The 13176-nt window shown below is 40.9% G+C and overlaps 1 protein-coding gene across 2 annotated transcripts; it reads right to left on the reverse strand.

The window, feature by feature from the left end:
* Positions 1-126: 126 nt before the first annotated feature.
* LOC139394381 (zinc finger protein 180-like) lies at positions 127-7085 on the reverse strand. Of its 2 annotated transcripts, none has more exons than XM_071142435.1 (2): positions 6588-7085; positions 127-917 (listed from the first exon to the last, which is right to left on the reverse strand). In XM_071142435.1, the coding sequence occupies exons 1-2, from the start codon at positions 6853-6855 to the stop codon at positions 127-129; spliced, it is 1059 nt and encodes a 352-aa protein (XP_070998536.1). In that variant the 5' UTR covers positions 6856-7085. The 2 variants fall into 2 exon arrangements, 1 of the variants encoding a protein (XP_070998536.1); XR_011629819.1 differs by lacking the exon at positions 127-917 and adding an exon at positions 5650-6124 and having other exon boundaries at positions 6588-6787.
* Between the last annotated feature and the right edge of the window lie 6091 nt (positions 7086-13176).

A 13176-nucleotide genomic window follows, 5' to 3' on the forward strand; every position in this document is an offset into this window, starting at 1 on the left:
TTAAAATACTCCTTCTACAATGTTTAAACATTATACATTGTGACATCATTAAAATACTCCTTCTACAGTGTTAAAACATTCTACATTGTGACATTAATTCATTGATATCATGAAACAACTCCATCATTAATGTATTTTCTGATGTTTGATCAGAGATCTTTTATCAGAGTATCTCTTGTCACATTGAACACAGCTATGAGGTTTCTCTCCTGTGTGTGTTCTCTGGTGTATAATCAGATGGCTGGATGTAGTAAAATTCTTCCCACATTGTTCACAGCTATAAGGTTTATCTCCTGTGTGTGTTCTCTGGTGTATAGTCAGATGGCTGGATGTAGTAAAATTCTTCCCACATTGTTCACAGCTATAAGGTTTATCTCCTGTGTGTGTTCTCTGGTGTATAATCAGATGGCTGGATGTAGTAAAATTCTTCCCATATTGTTCACAACTATAAGGTTTCTCTCCTGTGTGTGTTCTCTGGTGTGATACCAGGTTGCTTGACTGAGTAAAATTCTTCCCACATTGATAACAGCTGTAAGGTTTCTCTCCTGTGTGTGTTCTCTGGTGAGATAACAGGCTGCTTGACTGAGTAAAACTCTTCCCACATTGATCACAGCTATAAGATTTGTCTCCTGTGTGTGTTCTCTGGTGTACAATCTGATGGCTAGATGTAGTAAAACTCTTTCCACATTGATCACAGCTATGAGGTTTCTCTCCAGTGTGAATTCTCATGTGTACTTTTAGTGAATTTGATCTTAAGTAACTCTTCCCACAGTTAGAGCAGCAGTGAGATTTCTTCCCTGTTGGTCTCCACTGGTGTTTCTTGAGGCGTTCTGATCGGGAGGGACTCATCCCTGCCTCGTCAGCTTCATGATGTTGTTGAGGCTCCCCAGAGGATCCACGAAAGTCACATCTCTCTCCTGTGTGAACAACAAGTCAGACAGATGGTTAAAGGCCCACAACAGCAGGAATCCACTGTAAAAGGTGATGCCAAAAGCGTAGCCATGATGTTGTACAACAATTGACATCTGTAATGAATGTTAAAATTATTTGACAATTGTCTTGAGACAGTCAAGTGAGCAACAACAGTCATATTTTGTCTTGTTTTCACATTAGTAGTAACATCGATGATTGTCGGCTATAAATAAGTTATTACAGTTGCTGAACCCCTAAGCAGTGTGCCAGACAACCTTTGGTCACCAATATAGGCCCCTTTCTGTGTTTGCTAAAATAGGCGCTCGAGGGCAATGAATTGAATGTGAGAGTGGTTACATTTATCCAGCCCCCATCCCTCAGCTGTTTACCAAACCAAGTCTCAGGGCAGCCATTTTGTTGCTGTTTAAATCCTAGGTTGTCCCTTTAAAAAAGCCAAATCAATCGATCAACCAATCTGCAGTTCAAACAATAACAAAGATGTCATTCCACCACTGTTTTGGTAATAAGATGATGGATGGGTCTGGAGAAATGTAACTACTCTCAAATTCATAGACAGACCTACGGATGCAAGGACTGACCATCCATGAAATCAGCATGATAGTTTTAACCATGTTGAGGCTCTACAGTGTTGATTTACATTGTTTCTAAACATTGGTGTAAAAAATCTTATTTGGGGTTCTGATGGGGTACAACAGTTGAACTAAGCTCATGAGGTATGTGTTATATTCTTCAAGAATCAATACTATAAATAATATAAATGTAGTAATTACATATTTCCCCTTTAACACCACACATCAGTTCAACAACTGCAGAGTTTGTGCCTCTGTTTTTAAGACAGTACTTACTAGTGTTAATCACGGCCCGGTTTCTCAAAACCATCTTACGGCTGAGTTCACCGTTAGAACCATAGGATGCCTTAAGATGCGTTGGGGAAACCGGGCCCAGATATCCAGTTTCCTCCTCTTAGTCTTCCTCCTCCTTTTTCGATGTGACAGTCATCTCCTCCTCTTTCACTCCATAAACTGCATCCTCCTCTCTCCGCTTCCTCTTCTTTTACTGTAACATCCTCCTCCTCTTTCACTCTGAACGAGACTTCCTTTTCTTTCACTGAAACGTCATTCTCTTCTTCTTTCACGGTAACAGCCTCACCCTCTACTTGTTTTTGTATTTTAACATCCTTCTCCTCTTTCAGGAGAACTTCTTTCTCCGTCCAGAAGACCTCTTCTTTAGCAGGAGGAGAGTAACTTAGTGAACTCATGGTCGGAGATGTTCGCTAGCTAGCATTAGCAACTAGCCTAGTTCTAAGCTAATTTAGCAAACCAGCTAGCTGACAAACCACGTAATTATATAATTAAATGGGCCAACACGTACATACGACAGAAGTGTGTTTAATACACAGCGACTAATGTACACCAAAACAGTGTAAAGAGAGTGAATGTTGTAGCTATGTTTGCTAGAAAGCTACCGAGGTGTCTAACTGTTGTTGTTGAAGGAGCGTCCCGTCCACTAGATTATACGTCACACTGGCAGCGTCGCCTGAACCTAAAAGACGCACATCGCCATCTGCTGACTGGAGTGGCAACGCAGTTGAGGAACCAAAAGTTTATTTTAATTTATTTCATAAAAGTGTAATATTATATTAAGTCGTTCAAAGAGAAGCATGTGTTGATTGATTCGTGTTTAATGAGTGAGAATTTAAAACAAACTTTAGACCCACTACATATTTACATTGAACCATAGTTCTGACAGGGATCATTTAGACCCACTACATATTTACATAGAACCATAGTTCTGACATGGATCATTTAGACCCACTACATATTTACATTGAACCATAGTTCTGACATGGATCATTTAGACCCACTACATATTTACATTGAACCATAGTTCTGACATGGATCATTTAGACCCACTACATATTTACATTGAACCATAGTTCTGACATGGATCATTTAGACCCACTACATATTTACATTGAACCATAGTTCTGACAGGGATCATTTAGACCCACTACATATTTACATTGAACCATAGTTCTGACATGGATCATTTAGACCCACTACATATTTACATTGAACCATAGTTCTGACATGGATCATTTAGACCCACTACATATTTACATTGATCCATAGTTCTGACAGGGATCATTTTGACCCCAGAGGCATATCTTTTATCACAGCCATAATGTGGTTTAGTCAATTCATCCAATTTTTCATGACTTTGTCAATCAACTTGTTCTTGATACATCTAAATCCTGGTTTAGTGTTTCTGTATCAATAAGGACTTTTAACAAATTAAAATCCTTTGGAGTCATTTTGACTCCATCCAAAATCAGCTTTGATAAATAGGACGTTTATTTCAAATCAAAATCACATTTTATTGGTCACATACACGTGTTTAGCAAATGTTATTGCAGGTGTAGCAAAATGCTTGTAGTTCTAGTTCCGACAGTGCAGTAATATCTAACAAGTAATATCTAATAATTTCACAACATATACCCAATACACACAAATCTAAGTATTTGAATGTAGGTTCCTCTGTAGACATGATCCATCCCACCAGAGGGTGGAGGGGCACCTGTATCAGTGGTTTTGACCAGATAGACACCTGCAGACACACAGTATAGTGCCTCTCATGTTCTCTCCTAAGATTGGACTTTCTATACCACGTATCACCTGACTGTGTACAAAACTGCCAATGATAGAAACCTCTTCCAGTCTTATACAGTGTATTCATAAAAAATTCAGACCCCTTCACTTATTTCACATTTAGTTACGTTACAGCTTCATTCTAAAATTGAATAATTTCCCCCCTCATCAACCGACACACAAAACCCCATAATGACTAACCAAAAACAGGTTTTTAGACATTTTTTCAAATGTATTTACTTAAGTATTCAGACCCTTTGCTATGAGACTTGAAAATGAGCTCAGACATCCTGATTCCATTGATCATCCTTGAGATGATTCTACAACTTGATTGGAGTCCACCTGTGGTAAATTCAATAAATTAGACATGGTTTGGAAAGGCACACACCTGTCTATATAAGGTCCCACAGTTTACAGTGCATGTCAGAGCAAAAACCAAGCCATGAGGTCAAAGGAATTGTCCGTAGAGCTCTGAGACAGGATTGTGTCGAGGCACAGCTCTGTGGAAAGGTACCAAAAATGTCTGCAGCATTGACGGTCCCCATGAACACAATGGCCGCCATCATTCTTAAATGGAAGAAGTTTGGAATCACCAATACTCTTTCTAGAGCTGGCCGCCCGGCCAAACTGAGAAATCGGGGGAGAAGGGCCTTGGTCAAGGAGGTGAACAAGAACCCGATGTTCACTCTGACAGAGCTCCAGATTTCCTCTGTGGAGACGGGAGAACCTTCCAGAAGGACAACCATCTCTGCAGCACTCCACCAATCAGGCCTTAATGTAGCAATGATTAAATTGTCAACATTTATTTCAATGGACAATTCTATGAACTGTTCTGTGAAAGGTGTCGGCTAGAGATTAATTGCAGGAGCTTGCAGGGATTTGTAGGCATGTTGTCTACTTTGATGCTAATCAGCATTTTCAAATCTGAGAGTAGAGAGAGACACATATATTGATAAAATAATTAGTATTTATTATGGGTCCCCATTAGTTCCTGTCAAGGCAGCAGCTACTCTTCCTGGGGTTTATTGTGGATCCCCATTAGTTCCTGCCAAGGCAGCAGCTACTCTTCCTGGGGTTTATTGTGGATCCCCATTAGTTCCTGCCAAGGCAGCAGCTACTCTTCCTGGGGTTTATTGTGGATCCCCATTAGTTCCTGCCAAGGCAGCAGCTACTCTTCCTGGGGTTTATTGTGGATCCCCATTAGTTCCTGCCAAGGCAGCAGCTACTCTTCCTGGGGTTTATTGTGGATCCCCATTAGTTCCTGCCAAGGCAGCAGCTACTCTTCCTGGGGTTTATTGTGGATCCCCATTAGTTCCTGCCAAGGCAGCAGCTACTCTTCCTGGGGGTTTAATATGGATCCCCATTAGTTCCTGCCAAGGCAGCAGCTACTCTTCCTGGGGTTTATTGTGGATCCCCATTAGTTCCTGCCAAGGCAGCAGCTACTCTTCCTGGGGGTTTAATATGGATCCCCATTAGTTCCTGCCAAGGCAGCAGCTACTCTTCCTGGGGGTTTATTATGGATCCCCATTAGTTCCTGCCAAGGCAGCAGCTACTCCTCCTGGGGTCCAGCTAAAATAAAGGCAGTTATACCATTTTAAAAACATGACAATCAATTGACAACACACTGTGTCCTCAGTCACCTTGTCCCAGAGAGGTTTACATGGTTATCAAAACATCACACCAGGGTGAGTCTAAACAAAACACAGCCCTGTGGGGAAAATTAATGGAACCATCTCCCTGTTTGACCTCTAGTTGTTATGGATATTATGACTCTACAGAGACACACAGTGGACCTGTCAAAATATGTTCCATTGATAAATCACACTTTATTTAACCTCAATGTCATCTTGTGTTTACATGGCATTGTAGATTTTAGCTGTATATAGTATGTATTCTGGATGTTGTCAGTGTGTTTTTAACCCTTTCAGACAATGGATTAATCACAATTAAAAATAGTGCACTAACATTACACAAAGTGGACTCAAGTCTGACAGCCCAAACAAACACACACATTCTCAGTCAAAAACACAAGTCAGAACACAGCCTCTCAATTCTCTCATGTGTTTTCAGGTTCTCTGATTGGGAAAAGGTCTTTCCACAATGAGAGCAGTGGTATGTCTTCTCCTCCTGTGTATTTATATGTATTCTTTCATGCTCTTTCAGGTACCTTAACCGGGTAAATCTCTCTCCACACTGGGAGCAGCGGTACATCTTCTTACCTGTGTGTGTCCTCTCATGCTTGTTCAGGTTTCCTACCTGGCCAAAACTCTTTCCACAATGGGAACATTGGAAAAGCTTTTCCCCTGTGTGTCCCCTCTCATGCGTTTGCAGGCTCCCTAACTGGGTAAACGTCATTCCACATTGGGAACAGTGGTAAGGCTTCTCTCCAGTGTGTATTCTCTTATGTGTTCTCAGGCTCCCTGACTGAGTAAAACTCTTTCCACACTGGGAGCAGTGATGTCGTCCTGCTGGTTTGGACGTCTCGGGGTCTGGTTTCCCTGAAGGACTCTTCCTGCTGTCAGAAGGAGAGTCTGGTCTCTCTCCTGTCAAAGACAAACAGATGATTTAATTAAACAGAGACCTGAATGAAACCTCCACATGATAAAACTTCCTATGACGTTTAATCTAGACTAGATCCCTCAATCACCTGAAGTCACTTTTCACAAGTGTTATTAAAGCCACTACAAAATGCAGGTCTCTGTGTGGTTCTTAGTCAGAGAGGCCTATAGAATGGTCTAGAATGTCATTGTATGCTGTAGCGTTTACACCAGTCCAGCCTACGCTTGACACTCTAGCAATGATAAAGTACTTTATGATAACACGATTTTGGGTGCAAATCCATTGTTAAAGTTTTGTTGTTGGCCAGCTTCTTGATGGTATTCACATCTTACAGTGTAGCTTTATCAATTCCTACATTAAAAAACGGCATTTAAGCTCAGAACTAGAGTAGAATGCCGTTTTAAAACCTCGTATCAGTTCAACAACTATTTTCAAGACAGGACTTACTGGTGTTACTCAGATCTTCTGTCTCCTCCTCTTCTTCCCTCTCCTCCTCCTTCAATATGACAGTTATCTCTCCTTCATTCACTCCAAAAAAAGTATAATGGTTTTCTTCCTCTTCTTTCTGTGTAACAGCCTCACCCTCTACTTCTTCGTTTACTGTGACATCCTCCTCTTCATTCTCCTCTTTCACGACAACGTTCAGCCACATACCTTCTTTCTCCTTCCAGCAGACCTCTTTTTTAGCAGGAGGGCAGTAGCTTGCTGAGCTCATGGTCGGAGATGTTAGCCAGCTAACCTAGCTAGTTAGCGACTAGCCTAGTGATAGGCTCATTTATCAAGCCAGCTACCGTTACCTGACTAAACGGAAATATGACATGAAATGGGGAAACTAGTTAAAAGACAGAATTATGTTCCAAATACAGAAGTAAATATAGACCGAAGCAGTCTGAACAGCTTGAACGTTTCCGCTAGGAAGCTACCGAGGTGGCTGACTAGATGTTGTTGAAGAAGCGTCCCGTCCACTACATTATACGTCACTCTGATAGCATCGCCTGAAAAACGCATATCGCCATCTGTTGCCTGGAGTGGTTAACGCAGATAAATGTTGATTTTATTTCCAGACAAAAAGTGCATTTTTACATTTCTTTCATTAAATAATAATATAATAGTCAGACAACTGCAGATTTGTAATAAGTATGAATTTAAAACCTACTTCCACATTCTACCAACCCAACAGATGTTTCTACTAGGGAATTATTATCCAATGAGGTGGGTCTTTCCACATTCTACCAACCCAACAGATGTTTCTACTACAGGGAATATTAACCAATGAGGTGGGTCTTTCCACATTCTACCAACCCAACAGATGTTTCTACTACAGGGAATATTAACCAATGAGGTGGGTCTTTACACATTCTACTAACACAACAGATGTTTCTACTACAGGGAATATTAACCAATGAGGTGGGTCGTTCCACATTCTACCAACCCAACAGATGTTTCTCCTACAGGGAATATTAACCAATGAGGTGGGTCGTTCCACATTCTACCAACACAACAGATGTTTCTACTACAGTGAATATTAACCAATGAGGTGGGTCTTTCCACATTCTACCAACCCAACAGATGTTTATACTATGAACACTTTCAGGTTAATTGAAGTTAAATTCCCCAAAAGCCTAAACAGGTTTGGTCATTATCAGGTGTTGGAGCGTTGAAAGATGATGCACAACAACGGTTTCTTCCACGAAACCACGACAACAATAACCACCGCGGTCAAAATAACTGTCAAGTTATTCTCCATAGAAACGACTACCGCTACAATCTACCTGTTCACAACACATGGGTATTGGATCTAACCTCATTGATCTATCAGTAAGCTATGTTTACATGGGTATTGGATCTGACCTCATTGATCTGTCAGTAAGCTATGTTTACATGGGTATTGGGATCTAACCTCATTGATCTATCAGTAAGCTATGTTTACATGGGTATTGGATCTGACCTCATTGATCTGTCAGTAAGCTATGTTTACATGGGTATTGGATCTAACCTCATTGATCTATCAGTAAGCTATGTTTACATGGGTATTGGATCTGACCTCATTGATCTGTCAGTAAGCTATGTTTACATGGGTATTGGGATCTAACCTCATTGATCTATCAGTAAGCTATGTTTACATGGGTATTGGGATCTCAGCTATAGTATAATCCAGCATAGAGTTTGGAGTGTGACTGTTTGAGGTTGTGGACAGGTGTCTTTTATACTGATAACAAGTTCAAACAGGTGCCATTAATATAGGTAACGAGTGGAGGACAGAGGAGCCTCTTAAAGAAGAAGTTACAGGTCTGTGAGAGCCAGAAATCTTGCTTGTTTGTAGGTGACAAAATACTTATTTTCCACCATAATTTGCAAATAAATTCATAAAAAATCCTACAATGTGATTTTCTGGAATTTTTTTTCTGATTTTGTCTGTCATAGTTTAAGTGTACCTATGAAATTACAGGCCTCTCTCATCTTTTTAAGTGGGAGAACTTGCACAATTGGTGGCTGACTAAATACTTTTTTGCCCCACTGTATATATATATCACACACACACATTAATGACAATTGCAACAATACTGAATGAACAATGAACACTTTTATTTTAACTTATAACACACACACACACACACACACACACACACACACACACACACACACACACACACACACACACACACACACACACACACACACACACACACACACACACACACACACACACACACACACACACACACCTCTGAAGTGACAATGATACTGAAGAGTCTGCTTAGGAGACAAATACTGTCAACTGTTTGAATAAAAATAGAGTTTAAGTTACCTGTGATGAATGTTGAAAACAAAAACTGTCATTTCTATATGCAGGAAATCCTATTTTAATAATGGACATGGTAAGAATTGACTACCAAAGTGCGAGTCATAATTCCCATGAGACCTTCTAGCAAAATCTGAAAAGCGGTTCCTTCATTTATTCCATAGGATATTTTTAGATTCACTTAAAATAAGGTCTGTGTTGAGTGTAGGCTTACACCACCTTGCCAATTGTATAACTGTGTAGATATCCATAGGACAAGGTAACTCTGATCAATATTGGCTAAATATAAGCAAAGATCATTTATGAAAATATGTTGACAAACGTTACCTTAACAAACGTGACCTTAACAAACGTGACCTTAACAAACGTGACCTTATCAAACGTGACCTTAACAAACGTTACCTTAACACACGTTACCTTAACAAACGTGACCTTAACAAACATTACCTTAACACACGTTACCTTAACAAACGTTACCTTAACAAACGTGACCTTAACAAACGTTACCTTAACAAACGTTACCTTAACAAACGTTACCTTAACAAACGTGACCTTAACAAACGTGACCTTAACAAACGTGACCTTATCCTAGTGAGATTTACACGGGTACCAAAACACAGAGGAACCTGAACCCTAACCTGCACCCTAACCTGAACCCTAACCTGCACCCTAACCTGAACCCTAACCTGCACCCTAACCTGAACCCTAACCTGCACCCTAACCTGTACCCTAACCTGCACCCTAACCTGTACCCTAACCTGAACCCTAACCTGAACCCTAACCTGAACCCTAACCTGCACCCTAACCTGAACCCTAACCTGCACCCTAACCTGAACCCTAACCTGCACCCTAACCTGAACCCTAACCTGCACCCTAACCTGCACCCTAACCTGAACCCTAACCTGCACCCTAACCTGAACCCTAACCTGCACCCTAACCTGCACCCTAACCTGCACGAAACACAGACCTTATCTGAAGTAGATCAAGACATTCTCTATAGAAGACATGAACAGAGGTGGTTTAAACACGAAACACAGACCTTATCTGAAGTAGATCAAGACATTCTCTATGGAAGACATGAACAGTAAAATAACGAAGGAAACCCTTTCAAATTCAGCCACAAGTTATTACAGGAAGTATAACGCGTCAACTATTTCTCTCTAAACCATATACCTTTGACTGATCCGGAAACTATCACCTCGAAAACAAGACGTTTGTTCCGTTCCGTATTTTATCTAACGGGTCCATGAGTCTAAATATTACTGTTACATTGTACAACCTTCAATGTTATGTCATAATTACGTAAAATTCTGGCAAATTAGTTCGCAAAGAGCCAGGCGGCCCAAACTGTTGCATATACCCTGACTCTGCGTGCAATGAACGCAAGAGAAATGACACGATTTCACCTGGTTAATATTGCCTGCTAACCTGGATTTATTTTAGCTAAATATGCAGGTTTAAAAATATATACTTGTGTATTGATTTTAAGAAAGGCATTGATGTTTATCGTTAAGTACACATTGGAGCAATGACAGTCATTGATTGATTGTTTTTTGTAAGATAAGTTTAATGCTAGCTAGAAACTTACGTAGCTCACTGCATTCGCGTAACAGGCAGGCTCCTCCTGGAGTGCAATGTAATCAGGTGGTTGGAGCGTTGGACTAGTTAACTGTAAGGTTGCAAGTTGGAACTCCCTAGCTGACAAGGTTAAACATCTGTCATTCTGCGTTCCTAGGCCGTCATTGAAAATAAGAATGTGTTCTTAACTGACTTGCCTAGTTAAATAAAGATTAAATAAAGGCGGAAAGAAAATATAATAATAATAATAATAATAATAAATTATAATAAAAAATAATAAATCAAATAATCGGCAAATTGGCGAGCAACCCCTTGTTTTGTCTGATCCGTTTCCAAAAAGTCACTTAGCATATATATTTGAGAAGGGTCTATCTGGGGGCCACGGCATGTTGTGATTTTCGTGTAGTTGTGTTTTACTAAACACCTGGTATCACACATGCCCTGTTCCAGTGTGACTAGATCTCCATAGTGATGTATCACACATGCCCTGTTCCAGTGTGACTAGATCTCCACAGTGATGTATTACACATGCCCTGTTCCAGTGTAACTAGATCTCCACAGTGATGTATCACACATGCCCTGTTCCAGTGTAACTAGATCTCCACAGTGATGTATCACACATGCCCTGTTCCAGTGTGACTAGATCTCCACAGTGATGTATCACACATGCCCTGTTCCAGTGTGACTAGATCTCCACAGTGATGTATCACACATGCCCTGTTCCAGTGTAACTAGATCTCCACAGTGATGTATCACACATGCCCTGTTCCAGTGTGACTAGATCTCCACAGTGATGTATCACACATGCCCTGTTCCAGTGTGACTAGATCTCCACAGTGATGTATCACACATGCCCTGTTCCAGTGTAACTAGATCTCCACAGTGATGTATCACACATGCCCTGTTCCAGTGTGACTAGATCTCCACAGTGATGTATCACACATGCCCTGTTCCAGTGTGACTAGATCTCCACAGTGATGTATCACACATGCCCTGTTCCAGTGTAACTAGATCTCCACAGTGATGTATCACACATGCCCTGTTCCAGTGTGACTAGATCTCCACAGTGATGTATCACACATGCCCTGTTCCAGTGTGACTAGATCTCCACAGTGATGTATCACACATGCTCTGTTCCAGTGTAACTAGATCTCCAATTTGAGACCATTTTCGTAAACATTGGAGCTTTTTATCGATTTTTAAACACCCCCAGACAATTTATATAAACATACCATGATTTGAACATACAGCAAAACAAGCCTATTTTGAGGCTGCATATATCCCAAAATAGGAACGTCACAGTGATATATCATACATGCTCTGTTCCAGTGTGACGACATATAATTTGAGACCATTTGGGGAAAGTTTTGAGCTTTCATCGATTTTTAAAGACCCCCAGACATTTACATCCTCTTCCCCAGAATTTCAAGGGCCAGCGAGAGCTCACCGGACGCCGCCGGAACCGCAACGCTTTCCAGGGCTTTGGCCCCTCTCTCGGGGCGAACCCATTCCAGGGCGCCCTGCCCTTCACAAAGAAAAGAGAACTCTCCCCGGGGCTCCCGCCAGCTCCTCCGGGATCGTTCGCGTTACCGCACTGTACGCACTGCGGTGCCCATCTCCACCACTCCGGATTTGGGGATCTCACATGCCACAGGCCCAAAGGCCCAAAGGCCCAAAGCCCATAGCTCTGCCCTGGTACTTTCATAGGCTTTCAGGGCTTTACACATGACATATTATGTCATATATTAGGTATAACGAAAATGTACTTTATTTAGTCACATAACTACAGCTGTAAATACTACTGGATAAAGGCTTCTGCTATTGAATACATTAAATGATTTATAACACCTGGAGCAACCTTAAATTGTCCCTGCATTTTTTTGTATCCCCTTCAGAACATTTATGAGAGTTTGAGATAGTGACCTTTGGAGAGAGTTTTTCCAAACTGCCAACCTTTTGTTTTCAAATGGAATTAATGCAAATACAACTTGTGAGAAAACCCCCCACTCAGAGGTGTGATATTCCCTCCCTTCACCAAACAATTTGCCCTGAATAGAATATTTAAATGTGTAAAGGGGTTGGGCCTATCTGATTGTAAACATAAAGACCTTTCCAGAGTCTGAACTCATTCACTACAGAACGTTATACTGCGAGACACTTAGCAGGAGCTGGAGCTGGATTGTTGCCCTTTTCCCATATTCTGAAAACATTTTATTGAGAATTGACTTCCTTCTCCTTGGAGCAAGATGGCATCTGCAACTGCTACTGGTTCAAGGTAAGTTCTCTCTAAATGAAGGGAATAGCACACCTCTCAGTGTGGGGGTTTTATACTCTCATTTGGCTCTTTCTCTTAAATCAGACCATAAATGAATTGCTTTCTATCATGTTTCACAGAGGGTTAGAGGGTGAGAGTGTGCAGAATGTTTTTGAAATCACTTGGCAACTCTTTATTTCTGTGTTTTGTGTCGCGCAGTGAGGGTTGAAAAATGATGGTCTGTGATTGTTAGCTGGCGTGCTATCCTCAGATAATAGCATTGTTTGCTTTCACTGTAAAGCATTTTTGAAATCTGACATGCTGGCTGGATTCACAACAAGTGTCACTTTAATTTGGTGTATTGAATGTGTGAATTTCATGAAGTTAAATTTTTACTGTCA

The sequence above is a fragment of the Oncorhynchus clarkii genome, unplaced genomic scaffold (genome assembly GCF_045791955.1).
Source record: "Oncorhynchus clarkii lewisi isolate Uvic-CL-2024 unplaced genomic scaffold, UVic_Ocla_1.0 unplaced_contig_5678_pilon_pilon, whole genome shotgun sequence".
NCBI classification, from domain to species: Eukaryota; Metazoa; Chordata; class Actinopteri; order Salmoniformes; family Salmonidae; genus Oncorhynchus; species Oncorhynchus clarkii.

Bases quoted from the DNA above. Each gene is read 5' to 3' on its own strand.
- LOC139394381 (XM_071142435.1), bottom strand. From the start codon at position 6,855: ATGAGCTCAGCAAGCTACTGCCCTCCTGCTAAAAAAGAGGTCTGCTGG. The intron at 918-6,587 runs GTAAGTCCTGTC...TTGTTCACACAG, and splicing joins AGAAGATCTGAGTAACACCA to GAGAGAGATGTGACTTTCGT.